Source organism: Muscardinus avellanarius, assembly GCF_963383645.1.
Source record: "Muscardinus avellanarius genome assembly, chromosome: 1".
NCBI lineage: Eukaryota > Metazoa > Chordata > Mammalia > Rodentia > Gliridae > Muscardinus > Muscardinus avellanarius.
The window spans coordinates 53,444,409-53,466,027 of record NC_137786.1 but is presented as its reverse complement, the minus strand read 5'-3'; the positions used below and the strand labels follow the sequence as shown (position 1 = coordinate 53,466,027).

The window sequence follows — 21,619 nt, the reverse complement described above, 5'->3', positions numbered from 1 at the left end:
TGGGAAAAAAAAAAAGACTGTAAATTATGCAAGGGTAGGGCCTATTTCTGTTCATCTTTGTTTTCCAGAGACCCAATAAGTGTGTAGCCATTTGTAAATTCTGGCATTAACTTCGTATATCCTATTCCTAGGTCTGTAATCTAGACCTAACCTCTTTTTTCAGTTTTACATTTTTTATCTTTTTGTTGAGAAAACTTTGATCTTTCCCTGAACAGTACAATCTGCATCTAAATCAAACTCATCCTCCTCTCCCCAGAACAATTCTTGTAACTTTGATCTCTCATTTAATATATTGACTTTATCCCACATAATTTAGATGGCCTTTCTAAAGAGTAAAACTGTAGCCATGGCCTACCTTTTTAGGTTTTTCTTTTTCTTCTTTCTTTTGTAACATTGGTTCTCAATTTTTGCATGTATCAGAATTGCCCAGAGGGCTTGTTCAAACACAGAATTTAAATGTTTCCAAGTGGTGTTTATGCTTCTGGAGAAATACTTATATTCTGAAGAAATACTTTATGAACTGCCGATCTACACCATGCTAGCTAGAACATGCACTGATCATCACATATGGCTTGTGTTTTTTTATTCTATAATCTTGATCATGCATTTAACTCTAATACTTAAGACTCAGAGAAAATCCTTTTTATCTTAGATAAAATCGTCTTGAGTGTCCTGTAAACTCATATTGCTCAGTTTTTATACTCATTTTTGTTTACTACCTTGCATAATGCATATATGTTATTTTCCATTGTCTTTTTCAGTTCTTCAAAGTGAGATATTAAATAAACTGAAGTATGCAAATCTTGGAGCTCAGTGTTTACTAATGTACTCATCACCTAGATAAAAATGTGAAATAGTTCTATGACTGCCACGTGTCCTTCTCAGTTACTTAACATCTTTCCTCTATGACTAGGCTATATAACCTGTAATTATTTGTGTTTGGCTGCTTTTGCTCAACATTATCTGAGATTCATCCATACTGTATGTATCAGCAAGTTGTTCTTTTTATTGTTAAGTTGTATTCTAGTTTGTGAATACACCACAATTTTCTGTTCTAACATTGAAGGACATTTGGAATGCTTCTAGTTATTTGCTATTATGAAATCATCACTACCAACATCCAGTATAATTTTGGGGGGTGACAGAAGCATTCATTTCTGTTGGGTGTATATGCCCAGTAGTGGAATTTTTGTGTCACATATAGGCATTTTTGTATAGCTTTAGTACATGCTGCCAAACATTTTCCCAAAATAGTTTTACCAGCTTATGTGTCCATCAGCAATGGAGAGTTTTAATTGCTTCTAATTTTTTATTTAAAAATTATTTCTGGCCAGATGTGGTGGTGCACACTTGTAATCTTAGTATTTGGGAAGATGAGACAGGAGGATCATGGTTCATGGACAGCCTCAGCTACTCAGTGAGGCTCTTTGCAACTCAGTGAGACCCTGTTTCAAAATAAAGAATGAAGTTGGGCGTGGTGGCACACACTTGTAATCCCATCATTCAGGAGGCTGAGACCTGAGGATCGCGGTTCAGGGACAGCCTCAGCTACTTAGTGAGGTCCTCTGGAACTCAGTGAGACCCGGTTTCAAAATAAAGAATACAAAATAGGGCAGGAGGTATAGCTCGGAGGTCGAATTCCCCTGGGTTCTATCCCCATACCTCCAAAAAAAAAAAAAAAAATAGGGCTGAGGGTGTAGTTCAGAGGTAGAATGCCCCTGGGTTCAATCCCCAGTACTGCCAAAAAAAAAAAAAAAAAAAAAAAAAAAAATTTTTTGTGGCACTGGATATTGGATTCAGGAATATTTTCCTTCTGAACTACACCCCTTCTGAACTACATTTTTCTATTTTGAAACAAAGTCTCACTACATTACTGAGAGGTTACTGAGAGTCTTGCTGCATTTCTGAGGTTGTCCTCAGTCCTCTGATCCTCCTATCTCACTCTCCCAAGCACTGGTATTAAAGTCCTGCACCTTGGTGCCTGGCTTGCTTCTCATTCTAGCCATTTGGTATTGTTTCTTTTATCATTCTGGTAGGCCTGTGGTAACATGCCACTGTGGGTTTAATTTCCATTTCTTAAGTGATTATATTAGAAAATTGGCCAATCCTATTTGTCCTTTAGTTTTTTTTTTTTTTAAACCCATTTGCCTGTCTTTTTAAAAATTTATCTGTAAAAGTTGTTAATATATTTTGGATATGATTCCATTGTTGAATAATAGGCTTCCAAGTTATATTCTATAGTCAGTATTTGTTTTTACTTTTCTAATGGTATTGTTTGCTCAAAAAAAGTTTTTAATTCAAACTAAGTTCAGGTTATCATTATTTTCTTTTATGATTTGTGCTTTTTCTATTCTGCTTAGAAAGTCCTTGCTTCCAAATTTTGAAATTATTCTTTTGATTTCTTCTAAACAATTTATTGCTTTGGTTTTTAAATTAGATCTGTGATCTGCCTTGAATTAATTTTCATATGTGGTTGAAGTAGGAGTTGGCTTTTTGCCCTTCCAATATTCATATATTTTTATAATTGCCTTCATAATACTTATATGTTTATTATAGTTGCACCAAATTTCTACTTAGTTTTTAATTGAAAAACTGTCCTTTTCCACACTGAATCTTAGAAATGCTTCTGTAAATAAAAGTATATGTGTGTGTCTATTTCTGGACTCTATTCTCTGCCACTAATCTAAAATAATTTTATCCTGTCTTAATTGCTATACTTTATAAGTTGATGCTCAACTATGGTCTTTAGAATTTGCATGTTTATTCAAGGGCTTTTACATTTACATAAACATTTTTTAAATTTATTTTTGTTGTCCTGGGGATTGAACCCAGGAGCATTCTGTCTCTGAGGTATACCGCCAGCCCTATTTTATTCATTATTTGGAAACGGTCTCACTAAGTTGTGGAGGGCCTAGAGTTGCTCAGGCTGGTCTCAAACCTACAATCTTCCTGTCTCAGCCTCCCAAGTACTAGGATTATATGTGTGTGCCACCATACCCGGTTCACATATAAATTTAAATGGAAATTTACATGGTCAGTATTTGCCACAAATGTTTTCTGCCCTAAAACTTTTATAATCCTAGTTTTCTGATCATTTAAAAATCATGAGTAGATACAGAAACCTGTCACTTTTTTACATAAGGTGCTGAAAAATCATTTTAATCCTTTGTTAATGTTAATACAGTAACATTACATTTACTTTTGAATGCTAACTATTCCAGAATTTCTTACTTGATTTACTATGGTCCTTACTTGGTTATAATATCTTACTTTTTTATATATTAATTGATAATATTTGCTAAAATTTTAAGTATTATATGACTATATTTGTAAGGTACATTGGCTTAAAACCTTTCTAATAATGTCTTTCTGGTATCAAGATAATGCTGACCTTATAAATCAGTTGAAAAGTGTTAACTCTTTTTTATTCCCTTGAAGAGTTTATGTAGTAATATCATTTCTCTTAAAAATGTGTAGGAGATTTTACCACTAAAGATCTAGGGCGGGGGATTTTGTTGTTGGAAAGTTCTAAATTATGATTTCAATTTCTTTTACACAAACAGGAAACTTCAGATTTTTTAAATCAGTTGTATCAGTTTTATTAAATTATATTTTTAACTTTTTATTTTTGAAAGGAATACATTTACAATATCTTGTTTATCTTAAAAAATCTATAGGCTCTGTTATGATGTATCTTATTATTTCTGTTTTGTTTTCTCAATCATTCTTGTCTAGGATGTTTCATCTTTATAATTTTTTTCAATGAGTTAAATTCCAAGTTGGTTGGTTTTTAGTCTTTATCATATGTTTTCTTTTTGCTCTTTCCTTATTTTATTAAACTTAATTTGGCATTTGTTTACCAACTTCCCTTCAGGTAGAAACTTGACTATATTTCTAAATCTTTCTGCTTTTCTGTTATATGCATGTTAAGGTATAAATTGCCATCTAAGCACAACCCTGTTTCCATTTCATATGTTGTAATTTTTGTTATTTATTTCAAAATTCCACTGTAGTTTTTTCTCTGACCAATATCTCATTTAGACCAGTGTTGCCTAATTTCTAAACAACTAAAGTTTTCTAGTCATTTTTTAGTGTTTATTTAATTTTCTTATGATTATGGAGAATATTCTTTATGTTATAGAACTTTGAAACTTTGTCAGTATCCACTTTATGGTTTATTTCTTAAAATCATTCATGTCTCTTGAAGCAGAAGTATATTTGCTATTAAGTATTATAGTGTGTGTGTGTGTGTGTGTGTGTGTGTGTGTGTGTGTGTGTTATTGAGATGGAACCCAGGGGCCTTCTTCCTCCACGCTACACTCTCAGACCTATTTTATATTTTACTTGGAAACGGGGTCTCAGGGTCTCACTCAGCTGCTGAGAGCCTCACTAAGTAGCTGAGGCTGGCCTCAAACCTGTGGGATCCTCCTTTCTCAGCCTCCCAAGAACTGGGATTACATGCGTGTGCCACCACACCTGGCTAAGTATTGTATTTTTCATATTAATTTTTTAAGTTTTTAATCATGTCTTACAAATATTTTATTCTTTTAACATTTCAGATACTGAGAGAGAGAGAAGAGTGAGAGAGCGAGAGCGAGAGCGAGAGCGAGAGCGAGAGCGAGAGCGAGAGCGAGAGCGAGAGAGAGAGAGAGAGAGAGAGAGAGGTTATGACCATGGATTTCTCCATTTCTGTCTGTCAGCTTCTGTTTTGTTCTTCTTCAAGATACATTTAAATGTAGGATTTTGTTTTTCTGTTGAATCAATACTTTTAATCTCTAAAAAGTATTTTTTTTATCTGTAGTAATACTTCTAGTAATATTGCCTTTCTTAGAGTCTGTCTTTTTCTTATATCAATATAGTTATATCAGTTTTGTCTTGGTTAGTGTTTATTAAATATATTCAATAGCATTTTTCATAAAACTTTGAGCTTTTTAATTTTTTATTTATTTTTTATTTTTTTTATTTTTATGTGTAAATAGTTTGTGATAGCTCATTTTCTTCACCTCTTAGGATTCTAATTTCTCTTATGTTGTGTGCTTTATACCTTGTTTTATGTTTAATGTTTTCCCCATTTTCTTTTCATTGTGCTTCAGTTTGCTTATGTTGAATAATATAAATAATAATAAATAATTTAATTTCTGTGATGTTCATTTGTTTTCTCATTAAAAATTTCTAACATTCTTCCCTGCCTTTTTATTTCTAATTTCTTTATCATTTTAATTTAGACTATTTTAAGAGATTTTTGAAAAGTTCTAAATACTTGGGTCCTCTGGAGTGGTCTCATTTTTAATTTTAATTGTTGGATATGTTTTTGTTTCTTTTCATGTATCTAGTAATTAATTATGTATTAGATATTATACATAAAAAACTGTGAAAGCTCTAACTTTCTTCTTTCAAAATACTTTCTTCTTCCAAAAATGCATTCCCTTTTCTTTTATCATAAGATAAGATGAGGACTTGATCACTCAGTTCTATCTGCTGAGACAGTTTCAGTTGCAATTTTAGCAAAATTTATTCTGCCTTTTCTGGATTTTAAAAATTGAGAACTAGCTGGGTATTTAACTTAATAGCCTGGGAAGGTTAAGAGACTTACTTTATGCTTTGGAACATAGTTCATTGGCCTTCCATTCCACATTGCTTATAGACTGGACAGCTGTCATTCCTCTGATATAACCTAGTCACTTAGCTACTGTGAGACTACAAGAAATTTCATTTTTTCTTATAGACATCCCTTACCCTTCCAGATGGTGCCAGAATATAACAAACATATTGTGATAATATGTATAACTTCTGAAATTTCCAAATTATTATGCCAGCTCTGTATAATTACCAAAACTTTGCTAATTTTTATTTTCTCTAGAAAAGTCCTTCTGTATGGATCAAACTCAACCCTATTCTCTTATCCATCCATCATTGACAAATATCCCTAGAGAAGAAAACAAGCAACAATCAACTGCTTACCTCAGAAGGGTTTTCTCCTTCATGGAATTTCAGATTCTTTTTTTTTTTTAAACGTTATTAGTTCTTCAGATGTCTTAAAATGTTTTTCTTTTGTTTGTTGAAGTGGGAATGTGGCATGCTACAACTGCTGTTTCTACCAGAAATTCCAAGATAATTCTTTGACTACCTTGTTTAATTTTAAATTTAGGTAGTATTCCATATGTATTTTATAGTATAACACTTGGTATTTAGAAATATTCAGTGATTAATTGATTTGGAAATAAAACAGTATATGATTGTTGAGAACATGTGGATGGCTAAGTATTGTAACAGAGGAATGCTAAGTAGATCTCCTCTTATGCACGATTTAGCTTTCATTAGCATTTTCAATAACCTGGTCAGCTGTGGTCTAAAAATATTAAATAAAAGATTCCAGAAATAAGTTATTCATATTTTAAATGATTTGTACTTCCATTTAGCATGATAATACTCCACATTGCCCTGCTTTATCCCTCCTAGGAAGTGAGTCATCCCTTTGTCCAGCATAGTCGTGTTTTAAATGCTGCCTGCCTGTGATCATTTAGTTGCCATCTTGGCTGTCAGATCAACTGTCATGCTATTGCAGTGTTTATGTTCAAGTCACCTTTATGTTATCAAAAATAAGTAAGTGCAAGAGTAGTGAGTAGCAATTTGGATATGCCAAGGGCTAGCAGGCCTTACACTGTATCTCTGGGAAGAAATAAGTGTTTTCCTGAATTTGCTTGGGGAAGAGAATTCTAGTTTTAATGAAAATACATATGAAATGGAAGTGTGAGAGAGCTTGTCCAAGGTTCCTATGACCTGGGAATACTTTAAAAGAAGAGCTAAAGGTAAAAGACATGTAGGAATCAGGTAAATCTTAAAAAATTTAAAGGTCTTTTTGAAGGCAAATGTGTTCACAATAGTGAGTTAATGAAGTGGACTGGAGATGGTCATTGACATAGAACAGCCAACTAAAGTTTCCTTTATAGTATATTAAAAACCACCAAGGCTGGGCCTGGTAGCAACAGTACTTGGGAGGCTGAGACAGGAAGATCACAGGCTTGAGGATACCATCAATAACAAAGGGAGACCCTGTTTCAAAACAAAAAAAATAAATAGCCTGAGGAAGCTGGGCATGGGAGTGTACACCTGTAATCCCAGTAGTTGGAAGGCTAAAACAGGTTCCACAACAGCCTCAGCAACTTATTAAGACGCAGCAGGCTAGTGAGACCCTATTTCAAAAATAAAAATAGGGTTGGAGTATAGCTTGGAAGTAAAATGCTCTGGGTTCAGTCCTCACAAACATAATAAGGGCTGAGGTGGTAGCTCAGAGATAGAATGCCCCTGCATCCAATCCCTAGAACACACACACACACACACACACACACACACACACACACACACACACACGTCACCAAAATGATGGCAAAATATGGAGAAAAGGGAAAGGTGTAAGCCATACAAGGAAGTCCATTGTGGTTTTCATTGGAGAAAGCAGCAGATAGCAATCACTTGTGTAGACTTTTCAAAATCTGCAGGTCAGTTTCTGAAGCTTGAGCTTTTAGTCAGTATGTAAGGGCTCATTGGCATGGAAAGTGGTAGATTCAGATACTCTAAGTCTTAAGAAGAAACATTTTTTTTATCCAGTGAAATTAGCATCAGGGAATGGCTGTCTCTTTTCTCTCCACCTTCCTCACTCCCTGTTCTATGACCTATGGATATCAAAGAATGGGTAGTGGCCATGAGAAAGGGCTCACTTAGTAACCATTACTCAGGAAGTTCCAATTTCAGTGAAAAGCCAGGGGAGGCAGTGGATAAAGGAAGTATTCAATGAGGTTCAGGAATTTGTTTACCATTAGAACATTATAAGGCTACGAAGAGGCATTCTTTTACATCAAACTTGATGCAATAAATATAATTCTAAAAACAACCTAGTTAGACATTGACAAATCTCCTTTCATCTTGCCCAAGGGGACATAATTTATATTTAAGGATCTATATTTTATAACATTGTTTGAATTTTACTGTATCCTTTAGAGTGTTTCTTTTAAGCAAAATTACATTATAATTTGAGGTTATCTTATGTGTTACAAATTATATTTAAGCAGAAAATATGATTTAATGAATTTAAATTATTTTTAGCTTATCTTTTCAGAATGCAAACATGTTAAAAGATATGGAGCTGGGCTTGGTGGTGTATGCTTTAATCCCAGCATTTGGAAGGCTGAGGCAAGAGGATTTGGGTTTGAGGCCAACCTCAGCTACTTAGTGAGGCATTTTGCAACTCACTGAGACCCTGTTTCAAATTAAGAATAAAAAAAATAGGGCTGGATGTGTAGCTCAGAGGTAGAATGCCCCTGGGTTCCACCCCTAGTACCACCCAAAAAATAAATAAATAAAAGTATTGTATGTCAATTATAGGAAGTGATCTTATTAGTAATATTTTTGTATGCTTTAACACTCTTATTCTAAGGAAAAAATCTTCATGGTGCTATTTGAAATGTTTCCTTTGTTTTTGTTAAAAGAATAAAATTGCAGCATACATCATTTTTGCTTTTTTTTTAGATTTGCAACAGCTGTGAAAAAGTTCAATTTCCTGAATCCACTCTTGATTTTTAGTGGTGACTGCTTAAATCCTTCAGTTTTAAGTACAATAACAAAAGGAAAGCATATGATTCCTATATTAAATGAATTGGGAGTACATTTTGCAGTTTTTGGTAAGTATTCTTAAACTGTTTTTTTAACTCTTACTTGAGATTTTAAAGTAATTTACATACTCTTTTTAGATCATGTGATATAAGAGGAGTTTAATAATTCTGTTTACCAGTTTATGGGCACTGAGACAGAACTGATTATTAGGATTGTTCAGTGAATTTAAAAATTACTAATCAAACCTAGGTTTGATTTGATGTGGTAAGACTTACTGTGCTATATAAAAATGAGTCATGCTATCAAAGTAGTTTAATCATGGACTTTGGAGCTAACTCAGTCTAGCTTGAATCAGTTCCATCATTTTCTGGTTAAGTGATTAAAAAAGAGACTAAGCTTTCAAAGCCTCATTTTTATTAAGTGTAAAATTAGGAAAATAATGGTACCTATTTTATAGGATGTTTGTAAGGATTAAACAAGATGATATTTATAAAATAAAAGATATAATACTGTAGTAAGTATTCAGTACATTTTAGCTACTTTTAAAAAAAGATGCACAGATAAGAGATAAGGGAAAGAAAGATATTTTAACTATTAGTGAAACATGATACATTTTTATGAGAAGATAATGGTGTGAACATTATTTGTCTATTTTGAGGAGATAATTAGGGAATTCAGAGGCTGAGATATATAGTGATCTATCTCTGTATCTAACAACCATCCCATTTTATGGATACATAGTGATTATATTTGAATGGCATAAGAGCTTTTTATTTTTTTCTGTGAGCTTTTCTAGATTTTTTTTGCAGAGAATCAACATGATTATTGATTGCATAATTTGAGCATTTGTTCCCCGTGGTTCATTACACTGTAATATTTTTATTTTAAAAAGAAAAGTGAATACATTGTGAACCTGTTATTAAGGTCTTCTTTATTATGGTAAAATAAACAGGACAAACACTATGGAGTTCAGTCCTTATCTAGCTTTGTTTTCAGGTAAATTCTTCCCTCATAAATAAATTTGAAAGTATTCGATTTTTGGAAGTGGTTGAGTTTATTAGTTTTTCTTTTAATGTTTGGTAAAATTTAGCTCTGAATTTAGATCCTTTGATAGAAATTTTTATATTATTGATTCAGTCTCCTTACTGGTTTGCTCAGGTTTTCTATTTCTTCATGATTTAAGTTTTATAGATTATCTATGTCTAGGAAAGTATCCATTTCTTGTAGACTAATTTTTGGCAGATAATTGTTCATAGTATTTTTGTTAGTATTTTTTGTGTATTCTATCGGTTGTAGTGTATTTGTTTTCAATATCAACTTTATTTGAATTTTTCATTTTATTTTTTAGGTAGTTTAGTGACATATTTGTTGATTTTTATCTTTAAAAAATAAACTATTAGTTTTACTTATATTTTCTATTATTCTTTTATCTCTCATTTATTTAATTCTATGCTGATCATTGTTATTTTCTTCCTTCTGCTAACTTTAGGCTTTGTTTTTTTTTAGTTCTCTGAGTTATAACATTATATTGTTTACTTGAGATTTTTTTCTTTTTGGATATATTAATTTTCCACTAAAAACTGCTTTTTCTGGATCTGCTAAGTTTTGGTATGTAATGTTTCCATTTTTGTTTTGAAGTTTTTGTTCAAATTATTTTTAAGTTGTTTTATTTTTATGTGGATCATATTGAAAATGGCATACACTCACACACTGCTTGGTGCCCTCACCCTCCCCGCTTCCCTTTCCCTCCCTCCCAACAACGAGTGTCCAAGTTGACCATGCTATATTCACACTTATACACATACTCGAATGTAGCTCTTCCAGTTAATCAACGTCAGCCTTCTTCTCCTTTCCTTCCTTTCTAGCTTTGCTTAGGTTTGCCCTCCATTATCTGGAGTCGCTCTGGTATCTCTAATACTCCTTAGTCTGGGCATATTAGAGAAAATATATGTACCTTCTCTTTCTATGCTTGGCTGATCTCACTTAACATAATGTTCTCCAGGTCTTTCCATCTTCTTGCGAATGACATGATTTTTGTTCTTCTTTATTGCTGAGTAGAATTCTATTGTGTGTATTTCCCATAATTTTAAAATCCATTCATCTGTTGCTGAAGACCTAGGATGGTTCCATATTTTGGCTATTGTGAATTGAGCTGCTATGAAATGGGTATGCATGTGTTGCTGTAGTTCTCTGATTTCAACCCCTTTGGAAAGATACCCAGCAGTGATATAGCTGGATCATATGGTTAATCCATTTCTAGTTTTCTAAGGAATCTCCACACTGTTCTTCATAGTGGCTGAACTAGTTTGCACTTCCACCAGTAGTGTAAAAGAGTTCCTCTTTCCCCACATCCTTGCAAGCATTTGTTCTTATTTGACTTATTTATGCTTGTGACTCTGACTGGGAGTAGATGGAATCTCATCACAGTTTTTATTTCATTTCTCTGATGGCTAATAATCTGAACATTTTTTCATGTATCAGCCATTTGTATCTCTTATTTTGTGAAGTGTCTATTCAGTTCAGTTGCCCATTTCTTAATTGGGCTGTTTGTTTTGCTAGTGTAGAGTCTTTTGAGCACTTTGTATATTCTAGATATTAGCCCTCTATTAGAGTGGTGGCTGGTAAAGATCGTCTCCCATTCTGTTGTTTTTCTCTTTAAGTTCTTGATGGTTTCCAATGATGAGTAGAAACTTTTTAGTTTGATATCATCTCACTTGTTAATTCTTGCTTTAATTTCCTGTGCTTTGGAGGTCTTGTTGAAAAAGTTACTGCCTGTGCCTATGTTAGAGTATTGAGCCTATCCCTTCCTCTAATAGCTTCACACTCTGTGATAAAATTTCCAAGTCTTTGATCCATCTTGAGTTGATTCCTGTGTGTGGTAAGAGGTGAAAATTTAGTTTCAATTTCTACAAATGGATACCCAGCAAAGCTATTAGGTTTAAACTGAAGTAGAGTCTTGGTTGTTCTTTTCAAGGTTCTTGATGGTGACTTCTGCGATTCGAAAGCCAAAATCACTTCTCAGTCCTCATCTTGTCAAACTTGTCAGCAGTATTTGATATAACAATACCCTTTTTTCTCTGAAATGTTTTATCTAATTGGTTTTCAGGACACTATATTTTTCTTGGTTTTCTTCTGATCACATTGGCTACTGCTTCTGATTCTTGATTTCCTACTGGTTGCTTTAAAAGGTTTACAACTTTCGCCGGGCATTGTGGGGCACACTTGTAATCCCAGTGCTCGGGAGGCGGAGACAGGAGGATTGCTCTGGTTCAAAGCCAGCCTCTCTGGCTTAAGAGACCCTGTTTAAAAAAAAAAAAACATATATATATATATATATATATATATATGTTAGGTCTGGGAGTGTAGAAGGGTTTCCAGGAACCCCAGTACAAAAAAAAAAAAAAAAAGAAAAAAAAAAAGAAAAAAAGATTTCCAGCTTTTAAAGGTAGGCCTTTCCTGGAAAAAGTTCTTGCTCTTCTCCTCTGTCTAGGTTTACTTACTCCCATAGTGTTCTCATCCACATTCATGAATTCAAATTCTATTTGTTTCCTGACTTCAAAATCATACATTCAGTATATATTGCTCACCTCAAATTTACTCCCTATTAGCTAAGTGCATAATTGACATTTTGATTTAACTCCTAGTTCCCCAGTACAATATTCTCCTCTCTAGTTATGCTTTTCTTATTTAACACAACTCCATCTTCTTTATCTTTCTAGCTCTTTGGGTAAAAAAAAAAAAAAGGAAAATCTTACATGCCATTCTTGACTTCTTAAAGCTGTTACTATCCTCGGCCAGTTTGCTAGCAGATCTTTTTTAATTTTAAATAAAACTTTTGTTTTCAAAAGACATAATTGTCTGTGTAGAAAATCTCATGAGAGAGAGAAAGAGAGGGGGATAGGGGCATGGAGAGAGGCATTAACCAGATAAGGTGCAAGGCCAATTAAAAAAAAATTCATTTCTATGCAATAGAAACAAATGATTAGAAAATAAAATTTTAAAATAATACAACTACGAGATAAGAAATCAATTAACAGTGACAAATATAAACTTTTATATTAAAAACTGAACATTGCTGAGTGATCCAAATAGAAATATGCATCACACTTATATAACAGAAGGCTCAATAACATTAAGATGTCCATTCTCCCAAAATAAAAATAAATAAACTGAAAACAAATCATAGAAGAAGTGAAGAGATTACAAAATAAGAAAGTGTATCTAAAAGTCATATGAAAATGCAAAGACTATGAATAGTTTTGACAAAAAAGAATGAAGTTGGATGACACAAGTTTTTCAAGTTAAATGTAGCCTGGAGGTAGAAAGGTTTCCAGGAACCCCAGTACCACCAAAAAACAAAACAAAAAAAAAAACGAAAAAATAAATACTTAAGAAAAAACAGTGCTTTGTTTGTTTGTTTGTTTTTGGTAAAATCAATCATATTCTTTATATAAGCCATCTTAGTTTTACTCCTAGGTGCTAAAAGTAGAGAAATCATGCTCACAAAGTCTTACACTCAAATGTGTCCAGAGTGTTTATTCATAATAGCTCAGCACCTGAAAACAAATCAATGGATAAACTGCTTTCATTCAGCAATAAAAAGGAACAAAGTCACACTTATTATTATTTTGAAAACATTTTCCTGAGTGAAAAAAGCCAGACAGAAGACCACATAATGTATGATTCCAGTTACATGAAGTTATAGAAAAGGCAAAACTCATGATCAAAACCAGATCAGTGGTTGCCTGGCAGATCTTGTTGGCTCTTCTTTCTAAACATGTCAGAATTTACCCACTCTCCATCACCTCCACTGTGCCACCTTGTGAGCACCTCCATCTCTTTTCTAGATTTTGACCAAACCCTTTAAATGGCTTCCCTGCTTCTGCTTTTGCCTTCCTACAGATGATCTCGCCACATCGTCTACCACTGACATTTTAAAATGTCAGACAATGCCATTTTTCTATTAAAAAATATCTGTGTCCCCTCAACTCAGAATGCAGGTTAGGTTTCAGTGGCCAGTGAGCTCCTCTGTGACATCGTGTTCCTTTCCATTTTTTGTTTCATCCAGTTCAGCTGTGCCACTCACTCCTTTTGCTGCTGCCGTTTGTCAGTCTTTCTGTTCCTCAGTCATGCCAGGCATATTCTCACCTTGAAGTCAGTGCTATTGCTATTGCCTTTTCTGGGAATCTCTTCTCCCACATATTTACATGGCTGGCTTTTCTTGCTTAACTGTCAACTCAGAGTGCCTTCTTCTAAGGACCCTATTTCAAATCATTCTCCCTATTCTTGTACTCTGCCTTTCTTGTTTGACTTTGTGTGAGTGTGTATGTGGTGCTGAGAGTTGAACCCAGAGACATTCTACTTCCAAGCTACACCCCCCAGCCCTTTTTAAAAACTTTTAATATGAAACAGGATCTCCACTAAGTTTCTGAGACTCTCCTCGAACCTGAGATCCTCCTGTCACAGCCTCCCACATACTGGTGTTACAAGTGTACGCTACCACGCCCAGCTTGTTTTACTCCCTTCCTCCCTCCCCCAAAGGACTTGTTAGCTTCTGATAGACACTGTGCTTTACTTGATTACTCATTATCTATCTTTCCTTATCCATGATAGTGCAATTTTATTTCTTTTGTACCTGCTTTGTATCTAACACCAAGAACAGTACCTGGCATGTCTGAGTTGCTCAGTATACACTGCTGAATATATGAGTAAATGTCTTTATTTGCATGGTCATAATTGTTTTTAAGGACACAAAATTCACCCCAACAGAATATAGTGTTCTTTTTTTCTCCATATCCTTGCCAGCATTTGTTATTTGTTGCATTTTTTATAATAGCTATTCTAACTAGAGTGAGATGGAATTTCAGTATACTTTTGTTTGCATTTCCCTGTAGCAAAAGATATTGAGCATTTAAAAATATATTTATTGGCTATTTGTAGTACTTCTTTTAAGAAGTATATATTCAGATCATTAGTTTTTTATTGGATTACTTGTTTTTTAGGTATTTTGAGGTTTTCGAGATCAATTTATTTATTGATACTAGGAATTGAATCCAGGAACATTCTACCTCTGGCCTTCAACCTTAGTCCTATTTTATTTTTATTTTGAAACAGGGTTTTACCAAGTTGTTAAGACTAGCCTTGAACCTGCAGTTGTCCTTTCTCAGCCTTCCAAGAACTGGGAATACAAGCATATATCACCGTATCTGCTTCTTTGAATTCTTTATATATGAAGACAATCTTGGTTGTTTTCAAGTTTTAGCAGTTATGAAAAGCTGTTATAAATAGCTGTTTTTGTAAGCATTAATTTTTCAATTCCTCTGGGTAAATGCCAAGGAGTTTGATTGCTGGATCATATGGTAATGATATGTTCTGTTTCATAAAAACAAAACACAACCATAAAACCATCTTCCAAGGAGGCCATATCATCTTGAATGCCAGCAGTGAATGAGACTTCCATCGCTCCACATCCTCATCAGCATTCGGTGGTGTTAGCGTTTTGGAGTTTGGCTCTTTTAATAGTTGTGTAATAATGCTGTTTTAATTTTTATTTCCATGATGAAGTGCAGTGTGGTGCATTTGTCATATGCTTACTTGTCATGTTAATGTCTTTGGCTCATTTTACCCAGGTTGTTTATTTTCTTATTGTTGAATTTTAAGAGTTTTAAAAAGTATATTTTAGTTAACAGTTCTTTATCAGATATATATTTTGCTGATATATTTCCAGTCTTTGAGTTAGCTTTTCATTCTTTTGACATCTTTTTCAGAACAAAAAATCCATTTAATTTTAATTAATGAAGTCCAATGTTATCAATTCTTTTCTTCCTTTAGTGTTGTATCTTAAGTCATTGCCAACTCATGCCATCTAGATTTTCTCCTACATTATCTTCTAGTTCTGTGCTTACCACATTTGATGTATATGTCTGCCATTCATTTTTTTGTTAATTGTTGTTAAGGATCTATTTCTAGATCAGTTTGTTCTCCTTTGAATGTCTGATTGTTTCAGCACTATTTGTTGAAAAGACTCTTTTCTCCATTGTGTCAATTTTGTTTCTTCCAAATACTTGGAAATACTTGAAATACTTGGAAAATATACTGTTTTTATGCCAGTCGTTTTTAGGGTTCTTACTGTGTTTCATTGATGTCTTTGTTTGTTCTATAACCAACCCTACCCTTTCTTGAATACCATATATAGTTAGCCTTAAAGTTGATGTTTTTCAGTCTTCTGAATTTGTTCCTTTTTCTTCTTCAATATTAAAAAAATTATTGGTGCATTGTAGTCATACATCTAATGAAGTACAGGATGGTAGAGGCACACATGTACACATCACTCATTTAACCCTTCCCTTATTCCTGCCCCTTTCCCTCCTCCCTCCCTCCTTCTCATATTTGGCTTACTGATTGACTTTGATATGTTTATGAATGCATGTCATGTACATTAGGGAATTTCCCTCTTCCTCCTCCCATCCCCCTCAGGTAGTCTTATTTACTCATATGCCATTTCTTCTTCCTCATCTCAAGTTCTTCCTATGACTCTTTTTCTCCCTAGCTTTCACATATTAGAGAGAACATCTGATTTTTTTACTTTTTGTGACTGACTAATCTCACTTAGCATAATGTTCTGCAGTTCCATCCATTTCCCTGCAAATCACATAAATTTGTTCTTCTTTATGGCTGAGTAAAATTCCATTGTGTACATATCCCATAGTGTTGTAATCCATTCACCTGTTGATGGATACCTTGGCTGGTTACATCGTTTGGCAATTGTACATTGTAGGGCTATAAACATGGATATGCATGCATTAGTTTGGTAGTTTGTTTTCCATTCTTTTGAGTAGATTCCCAGAAGTGGTATTGCTAGATCATATAGTAGGTTTGTTCCCATTTTTCTGAGAATCTTTCATACTGTTTTCCAAAGCGTTTACACTAATTTGCAATCTTCCCAACAATGTATTATAGAGTTTCTAATTCTCTACATCCTCACCAGCATTTGTTGTTGTTTGTGGGTTGTTTTATTTGTTGTTGTTGTTGTTGTTGTTGTTGTTTTTGCGGTACTGGGGTTGGAAACCAGGGGCATTGTACCTCCAAGATACACCCCCAGCCCTATTTTTTAGTCTTTTTATTTTTTGAAACAGGGTATCACTGATTTGCAAAGGGCCTCGCTAATAGCTAAGGCTGTCGGAGAACCACGACCCTCCAGCCTCAGGCAGCTTTTTTTTTTTGTATTTTGAATGATTGCATCTCTCTGATTGCTAATGATGTTGAATTTTTTTTCATACATTTCTTGGCCATTTGAATTTCTTCTTTTGTGAAGTGTCTATTTAGTTCACATGCCCATTTTTTTTATTGGGTTATTTGTTTTCTTATTGGTGAGTTTCTTGAGTTCTCTGTATATTCTAGACATTAGTCTTGTATCAGAGGAATACTTGGCAAAATTTTTCTTCCATTTTGTCTGCTTTCTGTTGAAGTTATTGATAGTGTCCTTTGCTGTATAGAAGCTCTTCAATTTCATGTGATCCCACATATTGTGTTGGATATTGTGGGTATTTTGGTGCTCTGTATAAACCTTGCTGATATCTACAAAATAACTTCCTTGTGATTTGGATTTTGATTAGGATTGTATTGAATATATATTATCAAATTGGAAAGAACTAATATCTTGGCAATATTGAGTCTATCCATGAATGTGTAATACTTCTCCATTTATTTAGTTCTCTGATTTCTTTTGTCATAGTTTTATAGTTTTCCTCATATAAACTGTATAAGTATTTTGCTAAATTTGTACCTAAGTATTTCATTTTGGAGAATTTGCTAATTTAAATAATTGCTTTTACTTTCAAATTCCAGTTCATTGCTGCTATATTGGAAAGTGGTTGATTTTTGTATATTAACTTTATATGCTGTGACCTTGTCATAATTTCTCATTGATTGTAGGGTAGCATTTTCATAAGATTTGTGAAAATCTTATGTTATTTGTGTTATTGTGTCAGGTATGATGGTACACACTTGTAACCCCAGTATTTGGGAGGCTTAGACAAGAGGATATCAGGTCAGAGGCCAGCCTTGGCAGTTTAGCAATATCCTCGGCAACTTCCTGTTTCAAAAAAAAAAAAGGACCTGGGGATGTAGCTTATAGCTGAGTACAGAAAGAAAGAAAGAAGGAAAGGAAGGAAGGAAGGAAGGAAGGAAGGAAGGAAGGAAGGAAGAAAGAAAGAAAGAAAGAAAGAAAGAAAGAAAGAGAAGAGAAGGAAAGAAAGAAAAAGTTTTCATTGTAGGGAATTTTAAGTGGTTATTAGGTTGAGTATCCCTTATCTAAAATTATTGGGACCAGAAGTGTTATGAATTTCAGGATTTTGGGATTTAGGAATATTTGCAGGTTCATAATGGGATAGCCTAAAGACATCAAAACATGAAATTCATTTATGTTTTATGTTTACACTTTATGTACATTGACTGAAGGTAATTCTTTTCCCCCATGGGGTACTGGAGACTGAATCCAAAGAAATTCTACTTCCAAGCTACACCCTTAGCCCTATTTTCCATGATCTCACTAAATTGTGGAGGGCCTCACAAGTTGCTGAGGATGTTTGCAAACCTTTGGTCCTCCAGTCTCAGCCTCCCAAGTACTTAGATTATAAGTGTGTACTACCAATGCCTGGATGACTGAAGATAATTTTATACAACATTTTACTACTGTGTTTTGACCGTGACTTTTCACGTGAAGTCATATGTGGAATTATCTCCCTGTGGGGTCATGTTAGTGCTCAAAACATTTCAGTGCTCAAAAAAAAATTTTTTTTGTAGAATTTTAGGTTTGGGATTTTCAGACCAGGGATGCTTGACCTGTACCTCAGTATCTATGAGAGTCTCACGAGAGTGTTCTTATGAAATGAGATGGAAAAAAGGAGATATGCCAGAGTATTGGTGGTAAAAGTTTACAACTTCTTCAACAATTACAAAATTCTTAAAGTCATAAAAAGGCAAATACAATTCATAAAGGTCTGACTTGATAGTTGGTTTCCCCTAGATACTTTTTATGCTAATTAATTAAAATACATATAATATTTTCTGTATTGTTCAAACATTCTGCTTTATGTGAATATGCTTTAAATATTAAATATAAATAAATTAATGGAAAATTATTACTATTACTATTTTTTCTTTTTTATATACAGAGGGATCTAACATAGGATTTAATAGTAATTAGTGACTTAAAAAACATTGATTATGATTTTCAAAATTACTACTTATTTATTTTCATAAGGAACTACAACTCTTTCAGAAAATGCAGTAGAACTACATCAAGACCTCTCTGTATTCTTTCACATTTGATTGATTTTTTTTTTACAAAATTTCTTTCAGTTAGGAATGAAGATATGTCTTTTTATGAAGTAGGTTACTGTACCTACATTCACTAAAAATAGCCTTTAAATTAGCATGTTATTAACCCAGGATTAATCATATTACATTTTCTCCATATCACTAAGATTTTTTCCCATCCATCTTCAAAATTTGTTCAAGAATACAATACTATCTGGATCACAAAGAGAAAATCTGCAGAATGAGGCTTCTAAATCTGTTACCACTTGTAAGTGGAACTTGGGGTAAGTATAAAGGTATGTGATAGAATGCCTGCTCTTAACACATAGTCTTGCAAGTATTGGATGTTTTGCCACACCACTTATTTTAGTCTGGAGAACTAAAATAATTAAATATTTAAATGAAATAATATTCTTGTGAATTCAGTTTAAAACATTTTGTTTTTTTCTTTTAGGAAACCATGAGTTTGATTTTGGTGTGGATATTTTGGAAGAATACATGAAACAAATGCATTTTACATGGTTTCTCAGTAATGTCTATGACAGATTTACTTCTGAACCTCTTGGACATGGTGCAGTAAAAAAAATAGTTAACTGGAACAATATAAAAGTTGGGTTAATGGGACTAGTTGAAGAAGATTGGCTAGATACTCTGGCTACAGTTAATAAATCAAACATAGACTATAAAGATTATGTTGAAGTTGCTAATGAAATAGCAGTAGAACTTAAAGAAGAAGGAGCAGATTTTGTTATTGCAGTGACTCATATGAAATGGGGAAATGATACCAGGCTTGCCCAAAAGGCAGAAGGAGTCAATTTGATTCTAGGAGGCCATGACCATGATTATGGAATCAGGAAGGTGAATGAAACTTGGATTGTTAAAAGTGGATCTGACTTTAAAAACTTGACAAAAATAAATATAAGACTCTTTGATGCATCTTTCCAATATGTATTTGAGAAAGTGGAAATTTTGAGTTATCTGGAAGAAGATTCATATATTAAAGCAATAGTAAAAGATTTTACTCAAAATATACAGGTAGGTGAATATTGCTTATATTATTTAGCAAAAACATTTTAATCACGTGAACATTTACTAGATAGTTCTTCAGTATAACAGCATGCAATTAATTTATCAATAATCACTACAGATGGCATCTTCATTCATGATAAATTAATGACAGTTTTGCTTTATTATATTTTGACTTCTATATTTCATATATATTATTTTGGTTTCATATGTGACAGAAATTAAACTTAATGTTTAGATTCTATCTTTTTTTGTGTGTGTGTGGTACTGGGGTTCCTGGAAGCCCTTCTACCTCCAGGCTACACTCCCAGACCTATTTTTTATAAATTTTTTTGGTCTTAAGCCAGCCTTTGAACCAGCGTGATCCTCCTGTCTCTGCCTTCCAAGCGGGGGGGAATTACAAGCGTACATCACCACGCCCCGCAAGAATTTGATTCTTTAATAAAAATATAATGTAAGGCCGGGCGTGGTGGCGCACGCTTGTAATCCCCGCGCTTGGGAGGCAGAGACAGGAGGATCGCGCAGGTTCGAAGCCAGCCGCGCGCGCTGGCTTAGGAGACCCTGTTTCCAAATAAAAATGTAAAAATAGGTCTGGGAGTGTAGTCCGGAGATAGAAGGGCTTCCAGGAACCCCAGTACCACCAAAAAAAAAAAAAAAAAAAAAATATATATATATATATATATATATATATATATATATATATATATAATGTAAGAAGCACTGAGTTAACAGAATAACAGGCGAACTTAACGTCAGCTTGCAATGAAAAGGCACTCATTCTTTCCTTCGCTTCTACTTAATACTTCGGGCTTTGAGTGGTTTGTAATTAGGCCAGTTACACTTTTATACGCACTTGAAGCTTTGAGGCTTGTCTCTTTTACAAGACCCTGTACACATAGAAAAACCATGGTTTCTTAGGGGTATATGTGTGTGAGCTACATTTGCAAGAGTTAGTGGTAAATGTAAACCAAGTTTCTATGACAACTATGTATGAATTGTTTCATATCATTTTAAATACCTCAATCGGTTCTCTGGGAATAGAACTCCCTTTTCTGGTATTGGTTGAAGTATTACTGAGTGCCTTTATGTTTTGATGAGTTTTGTTTTAGGAACACTAGATATTTTTAGAATAGTTTTCTGGTTCTGTAAGAAAAAGATGGGACCTCCTAAAATTTCCAATAACCTATTCATAAAATGACTGTGAAAAATAAATAACTTGGAAAAATGAATTATTTTGATATATGCTTGGTGTTTGATACTCAGAGATAAGAGTTTCAGTAAATTATCTAATTATGAGCTGGAGGTAAAGAAGAACTGATCAAGAGGAGAAAAATTAATTTTAAAGATGAGAAATGTTGATTGTAGATAGCTTATTCTTTCTTCTTTTAGTACATGTTAGAAGAAGTTCTCTGCCCAATTAATAGGGAATTAGATGGTCGTGAAATTACTGTAAGAAGATCTGAAAGCAATCTTGGAAATCTGGTAACTAATGCAATGTTGGAGGCAACTCGTGCTGATGTAGCACTACTTAATTCAGGTGATTTCATTATTTAATTTGTTAAAATAGACATGAAATAACAAAAAATAGATTTTCAAATATTACTATAGCAATAGACTGTTCTTTAGCATATACAAAATTATTTTTAAAGACATTTTTTATTTT

General features: G+C 33.6%; 1 protein-coding gene across 1 annotated transcript in view; it reads left to right on the top strand.

Moving 5' to 3' along the window:
- Positions 1-21,619, top strand: part of LOC308268397 (snake venom 5'-nucleotidase-like) — a gene marked incomplete at both ends in the record, with an annotated part of 43,163 nt that overhangs the window by 6,913 nt on the left and 14,631 nt on the right. Inside the window, 3 exons of the mRNA XM_080703537.1 lie at positions 8,527-8,678; positions 19,385-19,965; positions 21,346-21,493. Coding sequence (XP_080559663.1) covers positions 8,527-8,678; positions 19,385-19,965; positions 21,346-21,493 — 881 coding nt within the window. The remainder of the gene's footprint in view (positions 1-8,526; positions 8,679-19,384; positions 19,966-21,345; positions 21,494-21,619) is intronic.